Raw genomic sequence first — 22,590 nt, forward strand, 5'->3', positions numbered from 1 at the left:
CATGGTTTACCATTTATTCTTAACAATCTATTTATCTCTGTACTGTATTTTTTAAAATACATTATACAGTGCTATTTTTCTTTTCTTTCACGGAATGACTTAAACTCCTATCTCAAGGCACAAGTAAGTGTATTGTAGAGGTAATATTAATAACATTTACACACTTTTGGGATGTAAACAATGTGATTCCTATTACTGTTTAATCTTATTCATTTATTGTATACTTAATTACCATGACCCAGCTCAATCAAAAAATTGTTTTTGTGTCATTTGTGAATTGTCACACTTTTAACGTTGAAATGTTACATTATTTTCTTGTCTGATCCGTATTTCCACACATGTTGCTATCTTGTATTTTTAAAGAGGTTGTAGCATCTACAAAGCCTCTTTAATTAAAAATTGATTAGGTCTACTGAATAGTTCACACTCCTTCTCAAAGTCACAGCCTTCGATCAGTTCCTTGTAGTGTTCTTTGACGTCTTTATACAGCGGCATGGATGCCTGCTGACTCTCAGTCAAACCAGGGAAGCTCACTGGTTTCTCATTAATCAGTGGCTGCAACTTCAAGTCTCCTTCTCCGCAGTCATACAGCACTAGTAGCAAGTTAGCCGCGTATGGTAGCACGAAGCTGGGGCGGAAAGAGCGTTGGCGTTGCGAGTCGTAGTTTGACGACGTCAAGGGTTCATCATCCTTGAAGAAGCCCAAAAGGGTGTACAGTGGAAGAAGTGTCTCTCCGTGGCCTACTTGGATCGTTGCTGCTTCGGTCACCTGCTTGCCGTACCTAAATTGTTTTGGAAAAAATCAATTCAAAGCGGAAATCAACCCAACACACATATTTTTTTCAAGAATATGTTCCCAGCAGGCCCACTAGTTAGAACACGGCATTCTGATTAATTTTGCGTTTGTGGAATATAAGTTAAGCAGCAAAATGCACTCATTTTTAGCCATCTCTGGGGGTGGCCATTTTGTCTACTGTCAACGGAAAATGACATCACAACTGCTCACAACGACCAATCACGGCTGGCATGTTTTCTGAATCTGAGCTGTGATTGGTCGTTGTGAGCAGTTGTGATGTCATTTTCAGTCGACAGAAGACAAAATGGCCGCCCCCAGAGATGTCTAAAAACGAGTGGATTAACACTTATTCCACAAACTCAATACTTATCAGAATGCCCAATAGTGGGCTTGCATATAACATATTCTTGAAAAAAAATGTTTGCATTGACTTCTCTTTAAGAAAGGAGTAAAAAAAAAAAAAAAAGACGTCATTCCCGGAAATGGCTTTGACCCAATCCTCATCTTACTTGTATTATTTTGATTTTTTTTAATGGCAATTATTGGGGAGCATTAACAGTTTTTCACGATTCGTAATCGGAGTTGGGTTCTATCCCCCACTAATAGTGGGGTAGTGGGGGTCAATTGTCATGTCATGTCATCTTCCAAACCGCTTATCCTATATAGGGTCGCGGGGAGTTGCTGGAGCCTATCCCAGCCGTCAATGGGCGAAGGCAGACTACACCCCGAACTGGTCGCCAGCCAGTCGCAGGGCACACATAGACACTGTCACTGAGCGGGAATCGATCCCACGCTGCCCGCACACAACTCAGGCGTGTGTACCACTACACTATCAGCGGACTGGGGGGTCAATTGTAAGACAGTGAATTTGTCAAATTTGTATTTTATTTTTTTGTCCTCTGCTATTCGCTGATATGACAGAAACCATGCAGGTTTTCTCTATTCACGGCTTGGTCTCTATTCCCCGCAAAGAGCGTGGGTTCACTCACTGTAAAACATAAAAGAGAATACAATACAATTTTATTAATTTAGCGCATTTCCTAACAGCTAGAGCTGTAACAAAGCACTTTTCAAACAATACAATAATTTTATAATTGTGTGTTGACTGTTTGTCCCGTTCAATAAATTTCCGAAAATGCATCGGCGACTGGTTCTCCTTACCCACATGTTAGCTACTCTTATTTTTCTTCACAAAACTCAGAAATTGGGACATCTGTAAGTTAAAGCTCCACTGTAGACTATACAGTCAGAAAGAAACTCGCGTTGACTGACATTTTACTCACTTGTTTTCGTTGGCTGCTTTGTCCAGACGACTGAAGACATCATGGAAAAGAATACAGCTGGACTTTCTGTTAATATCGTGACCGTAGCCTCTCTTCCAGAATTGCCTCAAGTCATTCGCATACTCCACTATCTGTTGACCCCAGAAAAATATGTAAAGCAATGTGGTTTTCACCTGAAGTCCACTACTATGCTAGGTAACGTTTCAGGCTACGTGAGCTGGAGGTCTGCTCGGACACAAAACGTCTTTTGTGATGAGAATAATGCAGTTTGTCAAGGACTAACCACTGTGACAAAGCTGAGAATGAAATGCATTGTGGGTTTAGTGGGCCAATGACTTAACTGTGTACAGTCAAATGCCCATTAGGTCGAACAATTGGGAGCTCAAACTGAGAAGACCTCCATCCTCCTCGCCCCGCTGCAAAATGAATGTTACTTTGTCTCACATGATTTTTATGCCTATACATTCCAACATGTTTGAGCAGCACAAATACAATATATCGAGCATTGTTTTTGTACAGCTACTAGTAATGATGGGCACATAACCACAGTGCAGTGAGCATTTGTTATTTTACGATGAATAAAGTTGTCGTGAGCACATTGTCAACGCGTTATAACATTTACAGTGAACGACAGACAAATCAACGGAACATCGTATTTCTTATTCAACGACAGCTTTATTTGATCCCACTTTAGCACCAAACAATTTGCTATTATCGCTTATATGAATTTACCTCAAGATGCTCGCTTTTGGCTAACGTTGGACTCATCTACTAGCTACCTTGTACTAGCTAGCTAGCATGCTCATGAATCCAAAACATAAGCAGCTTGTAGTTTAGTATTATTTAATGACATTTTTTTTATCGTGGTTTATAAAAATAATCACCTATCGCTACGATTACAAAGGTAAACAAACTTAAGATCACAAAGTGATTGCGGCACACATGAAGCCAAACTATGGATTGGCTACGCAGGTTTGCACGGGAGATGTTACTCAGACACTTCGCTTGCCTTGTTTTTGGCACATGATTATCTTCGGAATCCGAAAGAAAAATTGATCTATTTCTCTCTTGGCATTGTTAGAACACCCAATGATGCAACAAGAGTGCACTGTTTTTAAGAGCAACTGAGAAGCGTGTTATGCAATGAAAATGCAAACCTACCCAAGATGTTGAGCAAAAAAAAAAAAAAGAAAATACAAAGCAGAAGTGACTTCACGTGCAAGCGATATGTAGTGTGGGAGGGGGAGCGTCTGCCAGATGCCCAAGGGTGTCACTGGAGTGTTTTAGCCATGCCCTCCAAAATCAGGACAACCGAAATGGTGAAAAGATGTAACACTATCACAATTCTCTTCAAATATGTCAAAAGATGACTCAAGAATGGTTAACCGAATGTTAAAAACTTACTTGTCACTGCTTGTACGGTTAATAAATGTTTCATGATGGCGCCAGTTTGGCCCTTGACTGGATTATTTATTTACGTTAGTTCCCGCCAAAAATATGCTAACCTTGTATTATAGGAGCCCACCCTTCAATTTCCAAAATGGTGCAACTGTTAGCCAATCACAAATCACCCTATCGACACTGTCTTGCTTCTTGCTCAAATTGCAACATTTTTGGCACACTGATAGTGTTGAAGACTGATAGTGACATGATAACATACAGTGTTTTGCGCGTTAGCCTACCTGTTTTCTTGCAGACTTACCAAAGATACACTTTGGAATAGCCCATATGTACTGATTCTGAATTACCTTTTGTGATAAGACCTACAGTAAGATATAATTGCGGCCCTGTACCTTAGCGTCAACCTCATCCAAGCTCTGACACCAGGGAGAGTTGACGGTCTTGATGGCAAACTCGTAGGCACAAAGGTTCATTGCAGCGTCAGCCATGTCTGTAGAGAAATAACATGAGCGTCAGGGGCGGAGCCAGAAGGTGGCTAATGGGTGGGCCTGAATATTTCTCTCACTTCGCACAATCCTCCTGTCCCGACATAACCGTATATTCAAATAAAATGACGAACTGAATAATATCAAGTTTAGATCTTCCTTAGAAAACCACAAATACGCCATTCTTAATGAAATAAAAAACAAAATGAAACATGAATTTAAAAAATATATATTTTTGGGAATTGACTAAAAATGTAAAAATATATATTTTGTCATGAATCTCACTGGGTGGGCAGTCTGTCAATCTGGGTGGGCCTGTGCACACTCATGGCTCCGCCCCTGATGAGTGTGCAGAAAACATTTTGTGAAATAAATGATTAGATTGGTTTGTAAAAATTCACAGGCGCTGGCTTAGTGCTTGATTACATTATCCCCATCTGGCCAGCACCACTAAATTGTGCTTTTCGAGTACTAAATGTGTGAATATACTGTGCCTCTCCCTAGCCTCAGGTATCATTAAAATGTAATTTTGCATTTCTCTCAAAGGGAACTGATCTGTGATGTAAAAAAAAAAAAAAGCGCGGAGTCTGCATACTTTTACGACATTGTGATCATTGTTTTAAATAGAAACGTGAGAGTGCGAGAACTCAGAACATCTTGTAAATGAAATCGAACCACTGACCGGCTGTGATGTTATTGTAGGGGACTCCGAGTTGGTCGGCCATCTTCTCCCGGACCCTCCTCATCTCTGGTCCCTCTTTGAACTTGGCGACCTCCGACAAGGCTAAGGGGTTCCTGACAACGTCCTCCACAAACTTGGTGCAGTGGGCAAAATACTTCATGAGTGCGTCGTTCACCTCGTAGTCAAATGTCTGATCTAGGTTGGTGACGGGAAAGAGAGCAGTGACTGTGTCAGCATAAACGGGTCATTGCGTCTGAAGGGATCCAATAAAAGAGTTTATGAAAAAAATCGAATGAAGGAGCTGACCTCTAAATCTGTTTGACTTTTAAATTTTGCATTTCAATATTTACTTTAGCTTATTCGTTGTTTATTTAAAATAATTGATTTCCATTATATCCTACGGGGAAAACGGATGTTATAAATATTGATAGTTTTCTTTTATTATCTTGTTTTTCATTTCTTATGTCTTGTATTTTCGGTGGTTGTACTGTATGTCCGTACATTTACGAGACTTCCATTCCTATGGTGGTAGTATAACTCAAATTTGTACGTAAAGAGGAACGCTCAAAGATGTAACATCAAAAAGGCTATGGTATGGAAAATTAAGCTTCAAGATGCTTCATGAACCAGTTGTATTATTTTTTTACTCCTCTAGATGGCACTGTTGGTTTAAAGGAAGGAGTTTAAGAAACGGCAAGTCAGTGTGCTTTCAGCCGTATGTTGAACAAAGAGTGCCATCGAGAAGGCTCAATAAACACAACTGGTTCATGAAACATCTTGAAGCGTCATTTTCCCATTACTACCGACAGCTTTATTTAACTAATTTTTAAGTAATATTTGAGAGTGGAATCCACACCTCTCGCCGCACTGTCTCAATTGTGACTACACAAACAAGTTTGCCACATAGCTGTAGATGAGTCCATTCGTAATCAGCTCTTCTAACGGCAGTTAGTCACGTCATCTAATCAGTGGAATTTTGCTTATCTGGAGGGAAAGCTGTGGAGAAAAAAACTTGACGTGCTAGAAAAAAAACTGACTGCAATTTTGGAATCAGCATGCCCGTTTTAGTTTTCGAACACAACATAAATGTTTTTCAAACATTCCCCCAGTGTTATTATTTATATTTTATTTTCTGTACAGCACTTTGCTACAGCTACGGTTGTTGCTAAAGTGCCTTAGAAATAAAGCCGTTTTGTGAGTTGCGTACCTTGAATATTCCACAGCTCTGTCAGTCCGGCCATGAAGGACAGAGTGCTGTTGATGCACCTGTGCTTGGAGCTGCTTATAAACTTCACAAAGCCTCCTCGAAGGTTCTCCTCAGAAAGCAGCGTGGGGAACAGCTTGGACAGCCTGACGGCCAGATGTTTGTGATCATCCACGCCTTTCCGGGCTAACCGACCGTTCATGTCATCAGGATACCACATCCTCCACCGGCTCTGGATCTCGCATGCCCAGCTCTCATTGCCGGGCGTGGCACTTTTTACCAGCTTGTACATCTTTTGCATGTGCTTGAAGATCTCGCTCGTTGGGTATCTCGTGCCGTGTCGTATAATGGCAGTCAGGTGAATGGGACGGCATTGTGGCGATGGAGGCCGCAGGATGGATGTGTTGACAGCCAAGATGTCCTCTAAAAGATGGGGGTTCACTTCTTCATATCGCCCTTTTGTGCCAAAGTATTTGGCAATCCTCGGAATACTTGGGCTGGCTTTGTTGAGAAAACAGCTGGAATAGCCAAGAGTGCTGACTAAGCAAACAATGAGGATTCTCCGAATGTTGAACTGCATGATTCAACCTCGTCCAAAAACAGTGCTGCCCTGGTCAAGAGTTTGTTTAAAAGACGAAAAATGAGTTTCCCTGAGGAGGGTTTCACAATATCCTGAACTTTGGCACAAGTGACATGGACTTTATCTGTGCTGCAAATACTCTGTCATGTGACGTGTTCCAGTGGTCAATTCAATATGTTTAATCTGGAAAGGAAAACATAGTATGTCAAGTAACCTTATGAGGCATTTAAAATGTGGTCACCAAGATCAGTTAACTGGACAAGAATGCCGTTCAACTTGTAATAAATGATACCAGTGGCCTTGTCTATCCTCTAAATCCTGCTGGTAACCAGTGTAAAGTTGATGTGAGTGCCATATCACAACATCTTTTTGTAGCATGTTCAGAATGTAAAACACATGTTTTTGGCCCATGTTCTAGATAGGACTGACGTGACTGGTTCCAATTTCCCGTGCAGCAAGAACTAAATGGCTGATGATGGTACAGCATGCAGCTGTGTTTGTTTTCATATGTTTATATTGCATTTTGTTTAGAGAAATCCTGTGTGGTTCTTTTTTCCACTCCGTAAAATCATCTGTTTTGTTAATGATACATTTTTTTATCTGGGATACAATCACATGAAATTGGTGCAATTAAAATAGTCCACATTTACATTAATTAGTTTTTAATTACACAGCGTGAAGCTAAATTATTTAATTTAATTATTTTTAAAAAAATCATTAAATTATTAATTTATTCAAGTTGTCATTGAAATGTTTTTTTTTAGATTTCCTTGCATTAAACATCTCCATAAATCAATAATTGTGCTACATAACGCACATTTTATGTTGTTGTTTTCTTTAAATAACATTTTTTTGTGAGTCTAATGTAATCAATAGCAAAACGAAAAAGGACCAAACAGGATTTCCCTAAGCAAAATGCAATATAAACATAAGAAATCCAATCTGATGCGATTCAAAAATCCAAATTAACATGAACTAGTTTTTAATTATACAGTGTGAAACTAAATTATAATTCCGAGTTGTGATTGAATGTGTTTAAAAAAAAGAGTGTTAGATAACGTACATTTTTGTTATTTTGTTCAAGTTAAAAAGCTTCATTTTTTGTGTGACTCTAATCTAATGTAAGATACATTTTGGCCAACAGATGGCTGCAAGAACCCTCGAAGCTGATCCAACTCCAGCTCTGCATTCTCTGCGTGGTTTTGCACTGTTGCGGTGTTCACTTACGTCTCACGGGATCCGATATGTGAGTACTACTGTGCGCAATGCCTTGTAGCGCTGCTAATTTTATCAAAACAAACACCAAATTATATTGCACTTGCCATTTGTGAAGTTAGGCGTATATAGACCCCTTGAAATAGCAGACTACGATGTTATTCCTCGAGGGGCGTATTGAGTATACACACTCTCCGAGAGCAAGCGAATGCAGCATGGGTGACGAAACGTAAGGACTCCCTACTTCTCTCTACTGTTGTTAAGCGCCTACTCACTCAGGAGGGCGCCAGTCGGATTTAACAGAGTGACAGGTTGCACGTTACAGTGGTGACCACGACACCCTGAAGAGGACTAGTTTAAAGAGTACACGGCAAGGTAACCACACGATTTTTATGTTGAATTACGACGTTTTCAAGCGTCGAAAACAGTCGTGGCGAAATCGTCTCACCCATGTGTTAACTCGTCGGTCGGTCAACACCGAGCCAATCTGGTTCCGATGTAACAGTTTCCCCACGCAGACTCAGATTCTGCGCCCCTGTCGTTCATGTTGTCATCCACACGCTCGACAACGGGACGGTCCTAATGCGGCTAATTTATGTTGTTCTCCTGGCCTTGCGAAGGAACCGAATATTGTTGTTATGACGAGAATGACGTCGCGCCGTGTACTAACGGGGACGCCGAGTTTGAGTGACTCTTGTCGTATTCTGTTATGTAATTCAAGCGTGGAAATACATCACTGCTTAGTGTTTTAGCTGGTAGTTTAGCACTTTCGCCAATGTCGTCTGGTACGGCGTCGAGCCAGCTAACGGTTCCGAGCCGAGTGTCTCGTGTGTTTTTGGCTAACCCTGTGAAGCTAGCTAAAATAGCCGTCGGCTATTTTAGGTTTTTCCAGCCTCTTAAGCTCCTTAAGCCTCACAACACATTATCGCCGTCGGCTCCAATCCTTCGTGTACATGCGGGCTGTGTGTCTTTTTTAGCATGTTTAAATTAACCTACCGTATGGACGAATGTCTAAGTCACAGGTGTGTCGGCTAACGTTTCAGAGGGGCAGTGAATCACCCACACCGAGGCTCGACCCTTGGTAAATTTTAACTTCAAGTAGTAATAGTAACACAATCCTGCTTAGAGGGTTGTTAGGCTCAAACTAGTACTGGACTGGTGGAACAGGGCGGGACTAAGGGAACGTTTCCTCCCCACTGAGTTGTATTGATACGTTTCGCTTTTTTATTTAAATTGGTCAAACGTGATTATCGACAATGGATTGACAATATTAAGGTATATTTGTAAAATTTCCCCAAAAAATATTGACTTACACGAGACTAGCTATGTCAGATCTTTTAAAGGTGATTCCAGCGATGATAAATATTAGATCCAACAGACTGATCAGTACGAGTACTTAACTCTCGAGTACTCACCCATATCAAGCAACTGAAACAGATATTTGTTTTAAACCACTGACAGGCAATTTTAACGAAAGATATTGTTTAGTTCTGAAAAAAGGAAGAACATCTCACTGCACTCTGAGAATTTTAAGTAAAAAATAAAACACAAACAACTCAGAATGTAGGATTCAGACAAATGTGCAAAATGAAACACTCCTTGAGTTTGAGTCTGTTCAAAATAAATTCAAGTGTACGGTAATTCAGGTTCAACTGTTTAGCAAGACATGAAGTTGGCAATAAGTGAGTATAGCACTCTGTATAATGCACACAAATGAGTAAAAGCTCTCCGTTGCCTGTTGTGCATTCAGGAAAAATAGAACATTAATGTACAGTGGTCCCTCTACTTACGAACGTCTCTTCATACGAAATGTTCAAGTTACGAAACGCCTCAACAGGAAAATATTGCCTCTTGTTACAAAAAAAAATTCAGGATAAGAAAGGTAAAAATAAAGTATGAGTTGCTAGTCGCAGCTCCGGGGTTTCCTGAACGCAACATACTCATAGCTGCTCTGCCATTGGCTATTATCTAGCATCTTCCTGGCATCCCATTGGCTAAGAGGGACCTCCGTATGTGTCTATGTGTGTTACTAGATAGGTAGATAGATATATACGTGATAGATATGTCTATGCAGCGTCCTCGTCAGTCGTCCCTTGGGCCATGAGGTGTTCCGATAGATTTTCGTGAATTAGAAACGAGGAAAAGAAAAAAAGGAGATAATTGAAAAGTATGAAAAAGGGATGCGTTTGGTTGATCTCGCCAAAGAATCGACAGTCGCCACGTTATTAAATCAGTTCTTTACAAAACGCCAGGCAAAAACCACTTCTGAGAGGGAACATGAAACCAAAGAGGGCAAAAAGTGATGAGGACAGCAATTAAAAGGTAAACAACCATCATTTTTATTCTCTACTCTATTCTTTGTTTTTTACATTATGCACAACTCTCATTTATTGTGCAATTATAACATGTATGTGTTACATGTTTTGATGCCTTTTTATGCTTTGTAAAACATTTATGTCTGAATATTGGGGGGCTTGGAACAGATTAGGGCATTTACATGGAAAACATGTCTCTACTTACAAAATTTTCTACTTAAGAAATTTCTTCCAGAACCAATTAATTTCGTAAACAGATGTAACATGTACTGAATAATAATTGCATTCTATTTTTCTCAGTGGGTGAGAAAAATGTAAATACATAAAATACTGTAATGGAGAAAATCATCATACCACCCAAATTGAGGGAGCAAATGTTAAATACACACTAATAATGCTCTCTAAGCGTTAATATAAACTTCATAAACATGCTTAAACTTTAATTTGCATAGTAATGGGTAGGGCTAGGCGATATGACTGAAAAGCATGTCACAATATAAGTGTTTCATATTGGTCGATATCGATATATATTGATTTTTTTTTCTTTTTTTATACTACCGGTATTGAAAATAATGACCCAAAGAAAAATACATTTAGGTTATTTTATTTTAACATAATACTTAAGCTTTAATAAGAGGTCAATGTAACTATGAAAGAGTGAAATAAACTGGTCAATATAAAGATTAAATAAACTCAATTGTAAAGATAATGTGCTTAGAAGGGCTGAGAAATGTTTGAAAAACTGTCACAAACTATTTCATACCAGTCAATATTGATAATTATTGATTTTGTTTTAAACCTTTTCTTTAACTTACAGTTAACTGTTTTTTGTACATCGTTATGTAGTGTAATGTGCAGTTTGTCCTCCATCAGCGCATTGTAAATGCTTATTTGCATTAGGTCTACCCCAAAGCAGTTGTTGACAGATATTAGCCTTCATTCAATGTTCATCCAATGTAAGTGAACGAATACTCTCTTACAGTGCATACATCATCGTTGACCACCCGCCTTAGGACCACTTTATCTTTTAGCGGACTCATTATTGCCAGTTCATGAACGCATCACTCCGTTCGCCAGTGGGAGAGAGAGCAAGCGTGCGCTTCCTGCTTCGATGTGCACCACGGGCATAAACACACAGAGTTTTGGTTGTTAATCAACGCGAGTTTACTGAATAATGGCTGCTTAATCCATAGAAGATGCTACGACGTGTTAGCATACCAAATAGGAGCGTTACATCAAACACACCGTAATGTGTGTATGCTAACTGCAGCTAGCTTCTAGACACAACTGCCTATGTCAGATATGAAATCAGGCATAACTTGCTTCCTTTTTTCAAATGATTGGGCATGCCCATCGTGCTGCCATGAAAGGCAGGTTAGCATTGTATTGAGTATATTTGGTGAAATGCGCCGTAACTTTCGAACTCTGTTGCCAACACGAATTAGCCCTTACAGTGTAAGGCTTACACTACTTTACCCGGATTACCACCACTGCGCATGTGCGTTGCAGATAGTAAAACAGCCAGCGGGAGAAGAGCGAGACGCGGCAGTCTCGAAAGAAAAATAATGTGCCAAATAAATAAATATACTTTATAAATAAACGACGCGTCGACGATTACAATGAATTGTCGACGATTTTGATCGTCGACGTCGTCGTGATTAGTCGACAAATCATGGCAGCCCTAGATGACAATCAGGTACAAGTCAAGGCAAGTGAGCAAATACTGTTGGCATGACAGTGTATGTGCTCAAACAAATGGTCATGGGGACTTTTTTTTTTTTTTTCCTATTAATTTTTTTATGGTGAGAAAGCAACTCTTCTCAGGCGCAGTGCTAACAGTGCACTGTAGTCAGTGTTAAGTTCGGAGACAAAATGTCGTTGAGTCAAAGGGGTTTATTGTTGCCATGATGTGTCAGTGCCAAAGCAAAGACTATCCGACTGTCCACAAGCAGGGAAGGCGCACGGTTTCCTCCCCTCCCTGGTGGAAACAATGACTTTTCTGTCGGGATATATGATGATTCAGCAGTGGGAAAACACTCATCTCATTTTACATCAATGGCAAACAGTCATTGCCGTATTTCATCAACACCGTTTGGCATGGGAGAAAATGATCCGTCTTAGAGAGATGTATTGCTTCCTAATAATGCTCAGTGCTGTGCTCAAAGGCACGAGCAACGCTCAAGTAGTCAACATCAGTCTTGTCTATCGCATTTGTTTCTTGAACCTACCACCGAGCAGGCAGATCTCTACTGCAGAGTCCTCTCATCATCAACTGCTTGTCGATCTGATTCCTTCTAGGCTGGTTGCATTTGACTCAACTGTCGTAAGAGAAAAATGTCTAATAAGAGGAGTCGTTATATTGTTTCAGAAATTTTATGTGGTGAGGAGAAGGAATGAAAATTGGAATTTCTTCAGTCGAACACAAGTCATTCTGGGACTCTGGTCGACTTTTGGTTTGTTTGTTTTCATCAAAAATAGTCTTTTGATGGACCAAGGTTGTGATATTGGCTAAAGTCTAGGGACGGTGGCAGAAGTGGCGCAGGTAATGACGGCGGATTGATAGTATTTCTGTTCTTTTTTTCAAATTGTGGGGCTTTTGATACTCTGCTACTTCTTAGATTTCCAAATTCACGGCAATTCAGTTGACTCTATTTGTCTGTTTGTATAGTGTTGGTCATTTGATCTCTTTGACATTGGTGTACAACTCAACTCACTATGAATAGCCCTTATTTGAGAACGGTTGAAGCTTCCCCTTTCCTTTTGCGGGGTATTGTTTATCTTCTGACTGACAGCTTTAGACAAAAAATGGCGGCAAAGTTGACACCACCACATCTCGGTGTTGATCACAATTATTAAGATGTAGCAATTAGTACAACACGCTGACATTTTTCTGTTCAAACAAATTCATTTAATGCCTAAAGCCTGCCCGCATGTGACTAGTTGAACCTTTGCACAATATTTTCACAAGTGTATTTGAATACCCAATGAAAAAAAACCCAGTGCAAAAACATTCCAGCCTCAACTTGTAATACATTGTATGCTTCTATCTTCTTTACTCCGTCACGTTGTTAGCAGAAAGACACCAAATGCGGCCTGGGCAGATTCCTGTTAACAAGATAGCTTTTGGCCATTCTTTGGTCACACTAAATGTTTACTCCTTAGAGCCTTCTGTTAGAGATTGATCATTTGGTTTCCATCATAGTTTCCCCCCCCCAAAAAACACAACACAAACTAGCTTTCTTTTTTTTTTTATCGTGCCATAATTAGAAACACGTGAAGTTTTACTCCCACTCACATGATGTCCCAGTTTCCTGTGGCCTACAACTACATTTTGGAATGCTGGGTTAGTGCTGCTAGCTTGAGCCTACGTTTGTGTACTTGAGGAAAAACACAAGACCACAATGCAATAAGGTCAGTGTTTTTACATCGGAGTAACAAACACATGACGACCTGGCCGCCGAAATGGATTTCACGAAAGAAATTGTAAACAGCACTGCCTTCCTGAGCTGAGGGATCCTCCTGTTGCGACTTGTCGTATGTTTACGGTAGTGTCTTTTTTTTTTTTTTTTCCCCTCCTGCCAGCCCTGCATTCCAACGTGGCTCAAATTTCTCACAGTTCATTTGGGTTCTGCTGAAATGTTGTCAGGCCGTAATTACTGTTTGCCTAAAGCCTAAATAGCTAAGCAGTGCTTTATCACCACCTTTCTCACATTGTCCTACTTTTGAAATGGAATACAATCCCAAAATTGAAAACAATGCTAAATGTGAGTAGATGAAAATCATATTGGTGTTCTGTTTTCTCAACAATATAGGGTGTCCCAATCTGTTACATGTTGGCCCAAGAACAACTTGATGCAAGTTGTTTATACTTTTTCCACACACACACACACACACACACACACACAAAAACATCGTCACTTTCTAAAATCGACATCGGACCATTTGTCGGCCACATCCATAAAATGTGATCAGGTTTCATTTTATGGGCTACCTTAAAAGACTCTAGTTTTCCCTTAAGTGCTGTCGGCTTATCAGGCTGAGTTTCACAAACTACAAATCGGGTTTCTTCACGGGATTCAAAGTTGCACAACATGTACTGTAACTGTATTGCCATTTCGTCAACGAAATGTACATAAAATTACAATACACTCAAGTTCTACATATATTTACAGTCAGAGGTGCGCATAACATTTTTGGTGTGGTTCTCAAATGAGCACCAGAGGTGGTGGTTGTTTGGTGCTCATTTTTTCCCACCGACCTCATGGACGAATCTAAAGACTTGTTGTGTGGATATGTCATTTTAGTACAACAAATCAAATCAAAACATGGTTGAGCGAACCCCAAATTTGTCCTTCGCAGTGATAATTTTTCCACATGGACTGTTACTTTAGTCATGCAAACTTCAACATAGAAATGCACGAGGCATAATGGTGGTTCGATTTCAATAGACATGAAAAGGTAGGCCTTTTCTGATGTTCATTATCAGAGCTGGGCATCGCCTAACCGTCACGAAGTTCCCGTCTGCATATTTAGCCGACCCACGTAGTTCCAGTCCATTCCTCTTTGGCAACAGCCAATCGGCGTTGAGAACTTAATGTACACGTCGTACGCAGGCGCCGCACAAGCAGACAGGCCGCCAAATAAAGGAAAAATATCAAATAAAAACAACAGACGCGCGCAGCGTGGTGATCGGTGAAAAAACAACAATGTCATTGCGTCTTTAGGTCCAGAAAGGTATACAACACTGTTGTATTTTTTTATTTATTTGGCTGCATGTCAGGTGTGCAGCACCTCCGTGTGATGTGGTACCGGTTAAGTCCGTTCCCGACGCCGTTTGGCTGCCTCGGACCAACTGGGACCACGTGGATCGTCTAAATATGCAGACGGGAACTTTGTGTTCGTTATATGAGAGGCTATCAACATTGTATTTCACTGTCACTATTAATAATTCAAGAGTGTAAAGTGTTGATAATAAGCGTAGTAATTGCCTACTTTGAAGCCGCCACACCGACATTCCCCGTGTAAATACAAAGATGAGCTAAATGCACTCTAATGGCTTCCTGTTGACGAGTCCCGGTGTGGTGTGTGCAGGACATGCAATCGAACGGAGACAATCTGCAACTTGTGCTGTTCCCCCAAGGCCATACGGGCCTGACATCCTAATCAGGGGCTTATAAAACCACAGGAGGCTCTCTCATTAGCAGATAGCAACTAGCGCCGGTTGCTCTCTGCTCCCCCGAGGCTTCCGAAGGAGTCTCTGTCGCTTTATGGCTTTTTCATTCAAGTTGTTGCCCTCATAGTGTGGTTGCTGAGCTCTGGAGGATGACGTGTATTTGCTTATTTATTCAGGATGATTGGACCCAGGTCTTGTTGGCAAATAATCAGAGGCAATAAGTTCAGCTTCCCGGTTTTAGGTAGTCGCCATTGTACATAGTGATATGATAACGGTGAATCCCAGTTTACTGCATACCAGTTCCAGATACACCTGTGGTTCCCACATCCCACAAGCTTTAAACATATTTAAACTCATTATCATTTATGCAAACACTGTGACACACAAACGAGGATTCAAACACTGCATATTCACACAGAAAAATGAAAACCGTTCTAATGAAAGTGCGCTAAACGTTCAAACCAACGTGAGAAAGTGGTTATCGTCATTGTAGAATAACAAATAAAGCAATCAGCACTTCTAAACGCCTCTAAAATCCTCTGTAACAAATACATTGACAGAAAATCAATGATGCCCACACTGCTCTGATGAATAAGGTTCCATTTTTGACTGTAATTTGAAGGCGTTTTCTGACTTGATATTCCACAAGCGATACCCCAGAAAAAGAAAACAATTTTTGGACACAAAATGCTCAGTTTCTCCTGAACAAATTGTCCGTTGTTCAAAATTCCTGATGCGTTGTACACAGATTGCAGTGGCCACTCTAGCCATACTGAGCATTTTGATGACTGTCATTTTTAGGGGAACATTTGTCCCATTGCTATTCAAAACAACCGCTTACCTCACGCACGGAGTAGTAACGCACACCAAGTGAAATACTCCAGGCATCTATTCTCTGTGGGAACAGTTCTTCTGGGAATTTAGTTGGGGACCTTTTGACTCTTTTATTCTTCTTCGCACAACGTGATACAGCACTGAATGTGCGCAACTATAAATTCCCTTGCCTGTGTACTGTATAAAGCCGTTAAAAAAAACAAACGATGACAGTGTGGGACTTCTTTGCACTGGAAACATAAGTGGTTAGGTTGCTGCTTTTATTAACAAATGATGTCGCCATGTTTTGCTAAACCGCACATAAATCATGCCCAGTTATTGATCTGTCCACCATGAGGCAAGGACATTGCAACATATGCTGTGTTCAGTGTGTTTAGAATCCAGACAGCAGGACGCGAGTCACGACTCTTCACCCCAAGCGCTTAAAGATCTTAAAGATTTCTGTGGACTTTAATCAGGCGGCAATGATCGCTTATTTTCTTTATCGAGTTTGAGCAGTCATTTGCCCACAAGGATCAATAGAAAGGGCCTCGTGTGGGTAAATATAGCATCCAGGAGAGCACCTTGTCCTCTTTTAACAGCGGGGTTGAGGGCAACGTTGTCAGCAACATCACATGATCTACTAAATCTCTGCCCACTTTTTCTGTCACACTTTTTATTATCTGTATTATCCGTCTTGCTCCCAATACATGCAATTATGTCTAATTTGACAATCAACCCAAAGTCGTCAAGGGAAGTTTAAAAATGAACGAGTGTGTCGGCATTTTTTTGTTTCTTAATAGCTTAAAAATCAAATCCCCAAAGGTTACACACACAGTTGCCTTTTACCGAGTGTAGTTGCCTTTGTGTGAGATGGAACCAGTCGAGTATTTGTGTGCCAAGTGTAAAGGGATACAGGTGAGAGTATTTAGTCAACCTTTATCCCACAAAGTAAATAGTCTGTAACAGGATACCATTGTTTAGGGGGGAAAAAAAATGTCCCAATCAAAGATCCGCACCTGTTTGTACAATGAATAACAAAACACTCCCTTTTTAAAGTGGGCTCAGGGGCAATTTTTTATCTTTTTTTTTTTTTTTTTGAAAGCGATTTGTAGTGCTTGCTATAACTACTTTTCTGTACAAACATTCAGAGATGTTTCGGTAAAGAAAAGTAATTTATTCACAATTTTCTTTCTCCTTGCTGCCCATTGACATCATTCTTGTTTTATGTGACATAATTAACTAATTTGAGAAACATCTTGAAGCACTATACACTAAAGTTTGGACACCATTTAACTGTCAAAACCAGCTCCCATATCACAGAATGCAACTTTTTTTTTTTTTTTTTTTTTGGAGAACAGGAAGAAAAACAAAACTGAGGGCGACGTGCGACGGGAAGCAACTGTTGAGCCCCAAAGTAGAAGCGGGAGCGGCTCCAGGCCTTGGCGCTGGCTACTGATCACACGGACTAGAAGGAGGAGACAGAAGAAAAAGGCGGAAAAAGGCAAGAAAAGAAAGCGTTGACAAGTGTGTGACACAGTTGTCAAGTCCTGCGAGGCCAATCCCGTTCAGCTGTCGAAAGCAGAGAGGTTGAAAGGAGTTGTTTTCAAAAGAATGTCATGTCGAACTAGGATGTTTTGTTCAGTTTTCAGAACAATTCTCCCGGGGGAACTAATGGAAATTATTAGTTATATTTCCTGAAGTGGGTCCTGAAATATTTACCGCCTTATGAATTACTTACTGGTAGCTCTCCACGTACTGCTGCCATGCTCAACGTTAAAACACAGTAGTGCAAGTCGTAGCTTCATAAAAAATGAGAAGGTTATAAAGGTAATATACTTAAGCCACTATAACATGCACAGCTTACACTGGATAATCAGTAAACTGTACTTGTACTTCAATTAAAAGTTTTTGCTCAGAAAAAGTAAATAAAAATTGTAGCTAATGATCAAACATTTCTTAATGATTAATCGCAAATGTACTAAAAGGCAATGATTCTCAGTGGGCGGCTGTATATCAGTTGTCCGCTGTCAAAGTGTCCTTGGACAATACACTGACCGCTAATTTTGCTCCCAGTTGGCCTGGTAGCGCCTTGCAGAGCAACAACCGCTCTTAAGTCTATGAATGTGTGTGTGCGTGTGTGTGTGCGTGTGTGTGTGTGTGTGTGTGTGTGTGTGTGTGTTTGTGAGAGAGAATGGGTGAACGGGAGCTTTAGGCACAGTTTGCCATTTTACACGTACCGTACTTTGAGAATCACTGATTTACTGGGTCATAAATTTCACAGGCACTGTTTTAAGTAACTTTTTAACATTATTAACTGTCATACAAGTGCAGTTTGGAGTCAACTGCTATTAAAATTTAAACAATAAAAGGTCATTTAAGCCCCTTTAACTTTAATGACAAAGTAACGCGAAGGTGCCTCAAACAACTTCCGATGATGCTACTTGTCTTCACAAGCCAGCCTGGTCATCCTTTTTGAATATCCAAACAAAGCCAAAGAAAAAGCAAAACGCATGCAGTTAATTCCTTTATGCTCTCAGAACTGGGATGTCATTGCTCGCTGTTCCAGACAAAGAAAATTGGCAGAGCGACGGTGACTTTCAGGCTTTCTTTTTCCAAAGATGTTTGACTTTGGCTTCTAAAGGTTCTTATTAAATTGCAATGTTAGTATGCTTTACCCTCACCGCCTTTTGATAGCAAAATAATGACGCATTTCGACCAATCACTTCGCAGACTCACCAACGGAAATGGATCCATCAGTAAATAGATCAAAAGCAGGGCACGTCATTACCTAGCGTATCCGCAGTACAATATTTGTCAGCAGCATACTTAATTAGAGCTAAACTGATTTCTTTAGGACAGAGCGCAGAAGATGCTTGGTGTGCGTTTCGACTCGCCGCCGTATTTCAGTTCCATGACACAAAAGGCAATCTCGAGTTTCCTCTCCCATGCCAAGACCTTTTCAAAGCATCCCCCAAATGACTCATTTGCTTCCACTCCGGGCTTCATAAAGACGAGCCGCGGATGGCGTGTTTATGTTTGTGTCAGCTTGACGTATTGTCCTCCTGGGTGGGATCTTTTCTGGTCGCGTCACGTGCGCTGCCCTGTGATTCCCCCGCCAGCCTCTCTCAACTCGGGCCCCACTGAATTTTCATAGTGGGAAAAATGTAACACATGCGGGGCAAGTGCTCTTTTTGGTTTCGTTGGAGTCGCAGATGTTCAGCAAATACCAGAGCTGGTGTTTGCTACGTGTTTTGGAAAAACTGATGGCGCATTTAACTTGAGCAGTGCAGACATGTGGGTTTAGAAATTAGCCAATACTTTGAATGTTAGAAACCTTTGGTGAGAGAAAAGGGATCCAAAGTAAACTTGCTGTTTATGTTTTTGCTTCAGTCACTATTACAACTATTGTGATGTGGTCAGTCCAGCAAGAAAACAGATGATGAATGAAAATGGGTTAAAACCTTCGAAATAAATGTAGGTTTATAAAATAAGGAGCAGGTAAACCTTGTCAAATTAGGTTTTGTATCTCGTTTCCTTTTATCATCTCCAGTTGCCGATAACGACGTGCTGCTCTGTGAGCGCTATTACGACTCAAAGTTCACAGCGTGACTGTTGCTCTGCAAAACGCTGGTTGGCACTGGTTCAGTGCTTTGTGGCCAAAAATATTAATAATAATAAAAATAAGACCAAACAGGCTGAATACTTCCTCTGGTCACTTTTCACTCTAGGTGACTGAATGTTGTCAGTGTTTGGGTGGGTTGTTTGCCTTGAGTAAACACAACTGCATGAATAGTACGACTGGGACTTCCTGGTCAGTTAACACACCACCAAGACAAAAAGTCATATTTTTCGAATTCATCTCAAAGATGATTGTTTATTCAGGTGGTGGGTGACCTTGAATGTTCAATCTACTGTTTTTGTATACGTTTTGTGTTAGGGCTGAACATTTCTTGGTTTTTGGTTGTTCTTTGCAATCGAACATTATTTGATTTGGCATCTGAGTTGATATTGTCAGTATTTTTATCAGAATCCGGGTGTCGCTGACATTATTTGAGCTGAGCGGGCAACGAAACTCGGTGCTTAACGGACGGTTTAACTTAATGGAGATGTCAACTCCAAATTTTTCTTTACAATATTGTGTTTGCGGTATAAGAGTTAAGTAGTAAAATCCACCCGTTTTTGTCCATCTCAGGGGGCGGCCGTTTTGTCAGCTGAAAATGACATCACAGTTGCTCAGGTAACGAGTAGGGATGTCACAATATCAACGATATCGCGGTATTAAAATTGCCGCGATATATCGTCGTTGTCATGTCACAATATTAATAGCAGCAAATCTGTTCAAAAGCCCAAGTTGTTTTGCATTTGTGGAGTTCCAGAACCCTCTCGTGGTTAGTTTATTAGTGCCGTTTAATTTGATGCCACCTATACAATACCGCACAATCCAACTTTATTTATATAGCACATTTCATAACAGCTACAGCTGTAACAAAGCATTTTACATTACAATAACAAAATAGCAATAATATAACAAGCGAAAGCAATAAATTAAAACACAAAATACTATATACAATAGACACCGGAAAACGGGTGGATTTTGCGGCTCAACTCATATTCCACAAATGCAATATTAATCAAAATGCTGTATTTAGACTAGTGGAGGCGCATAGAACAGACAGTATTATTGTAAAGAAAATATTTGGGTTGACTTCCCCTTTAAAAAGTATCTGCACACGGCTGATGTGGTTCCTTCGCTCGAAGGTATACGTCAGGCTGGTTAAGTGGTATCAGTGCTTTTTTTTACGAGTACAAGTACTGTCCAGACATCTCTAGTTTTTTTAGCCTTTGTTTCTGAGTCCGCCCATTGATGTTCAGCTTTAGTGAGGTTCTTGTTGGGCTTTTTGGAATCTTGCAACGTGGCACAGGCCTGGATAAATCAGTACCATAATGCCGGTCATTAAGTGACTCTACTAATGGTGTGTTTGTTTCCCACTTGAGTGTTTTTATTCCCATTACTTATTGTCACTGCAAAAGTACGGTCAAACGTGCCCGCTATGTGTTCTGTGCGTTAAGGTTCTGCAACCAACAAAATGACTGCCCTTTCACAGTAATGCTTGATGTGACTGCACAAACATGTTCCAGATTTCTGGTCCATACTCCCCTTCAGGGATTATCGTGCATTTCCTTTCGCCGGTACAGTTGAGGTGAGCTTATTTCCTCAGCTCGCTAGCTGTAAGCCGATTCACAGACCAAAGGTCCTCGGCACACCGCTGAGTCATTGACAGCTAATCTCGGATTGGTCTAAGTGCTCTTTGTCTCCTGCTCGTTATCTCTGCAAACTAATGTTCTCCCGCAGAGCCTCACACCGCTGCTACGCAGCTGGCTTGTCACACGGCCAAGCCGTTTGCATGCGATTCATATGTTTGTTTTTAGACCCGCCTCCCTTTAAGCAGAGTCACACGCTTAGCCTTAGTTGTTTTCTGGATCTTGGTTGGAGTAAGTGCGATGACAGGTGGGCCCCTTCCACCTGTCGTTTGTTCAGCCCTGCAGCCACAGAGGATGCGGCGAGGTACTGATCGCTCAGTGGCCGCTGTCTGCTCTGGGCTGAGCAAAAGCAGCCTTTAGGGTGGGGCTGCCTCAGCGTCGACCTTCTCTTTGATTTATGGGTTCCTCCCTGTCCCCTCCCCATGGTCTCATTTCCCTCCTGTCTGACCGACCTCCACCTCTACCCACCCCCGGGGCCTCTAGCAGAACCTCCCGGTGTCCATCACGGATGTGACGCTGTGTAAACAAAGGCTTGATATCATGAAAATGCAAACCATGGATGTCAAGGTTACATTCCTCGCGCGGTACACTCTGTTGCCCACGGTGTTTTACAAGCAGATTTACAATGGGGAAAAAGTCATTTTTGGGAGAAAAAAGAATGTTTCCGGCGGTTTGGAAATACTCGAGATGTCCTGCATGTTTTTTTGTACAGTGGAATACTTTTTTTTTTTTGTTTTTTTTTTTTTGTTTACCCCATAATAAACAGTGGAAATAGAAGGGGAAAGAGTTACTTTTTACATCACTTTGGTGATGTCACTTTTTACTTTTTACTTTTTTTACTGTATAAATGATGAACTCCCTGTGACTCTGCAGCCATAGCTTCTGATGCACATTGCATTGCACATCCATTGCTGTGTCCATAAAATGGCAAAAAAGCAAAAGGTGGAATTACTTCCATGATGCTATTTACGCCAAGTGTTTAGCGTCATCATTTCCCCTAAATTGTGTCTCCCAGGGACCTTCGAAATGAGCTGTTCCACTGTACATGTTTTCCTCTTCCCATAACATCTCTGGCCTGTAGTTAACCTCGCATCAGCTGACAATTCTCTACTTTAATACAATATGTCCACTGCTGTGCATATTTGTTTTTCTTCATGGTTACACTTGGTCGCGTGGATATGCAAAAAAAGAAAAAGAAAAAAGAAAAAACCCAAAGTTTCATAATGAGTCACATGTTTAAAAAAAAAAAAAAGAAAAAAAAGGTCAAATAGCAGAACTTAGGACTTGCCGGGTTCAGTGAGCAATACATGTGCTGTAGACTTGGAAATATCCTCATTTTGCAAAGATTGTAGATTTGTGGTCTGGAGTTGTCTAAAGTC

The 22,590-nt window shown here is 40.7% G+C and overlaps 2 protein-coding genes across 3 annotated transcripts in view; one reads left to right on the top strand and one right to left on the bottom strand.

Moving 5' to 3' along the window:
- On the bottom strand, window positions 1-8,821 carry LOC147140104 (multiple inositol polyphosphate phosphatase 1-like). Its single transcript, XM_086045391.1, has 6 exons — window positions 8,642-8,821; window positions 5,854-6,613; window positions 4,647-4,841; window positions 3,872-3,969; window positions 2,079-2,209; window positions 1-781 (listed from the first exon to the last, which is right to left on the bottom strand). Exons 2-6 carry the CDS (start codon window positions 6,428-6,430, stop codon window positions 376-378), a joined length of 1,407 nt encoding a protein of 468 aa, XP_085901517.1. The 5' UTR covers window positions 6,431-6,613; window positions 8,642-8,821; the 3' UTR covers window positions 1-375.
- LOC147140105 (phosphatidylcholine:ceramide cholinephosphotransferase 1-like) overlaps window positions 7,894-22,590 on the top strand; it is a 22,793-nt gene continuing 8,096 nt past the window's right edge. Inside the window, exons 1-2 of one of the 2 annotated variants that reach the window (XM_086045392.1) lie at window positions 7,894-8,020; window positions 17,308-17,450. The gene's annotated coding sequence lies outside the window, so the exon portion shown is untranslated. The remainder of the gene's footprint in view (window positions 8,021-17,307; window positions 17,451-22,590) is intronic. The other variant, XM_086045393.1, reaches the window with a different exon arrangement.

Source organism: Filicampus tigris, chromosome 11 (assembly GCF_054856515.1).
Source record: "Filicampus tigris isolate MCC_2025a chromosome 11, RoL_Ftig_1.0, whole genome shotgun sequence".
Taxonomy (NCBI): domain Eukaryota; kingdom Metazoa; phylum Chordata; class Actinopteri; order Syngnathiformes; family Syngnathidae; genus Filicampus; species Filicampus tigris.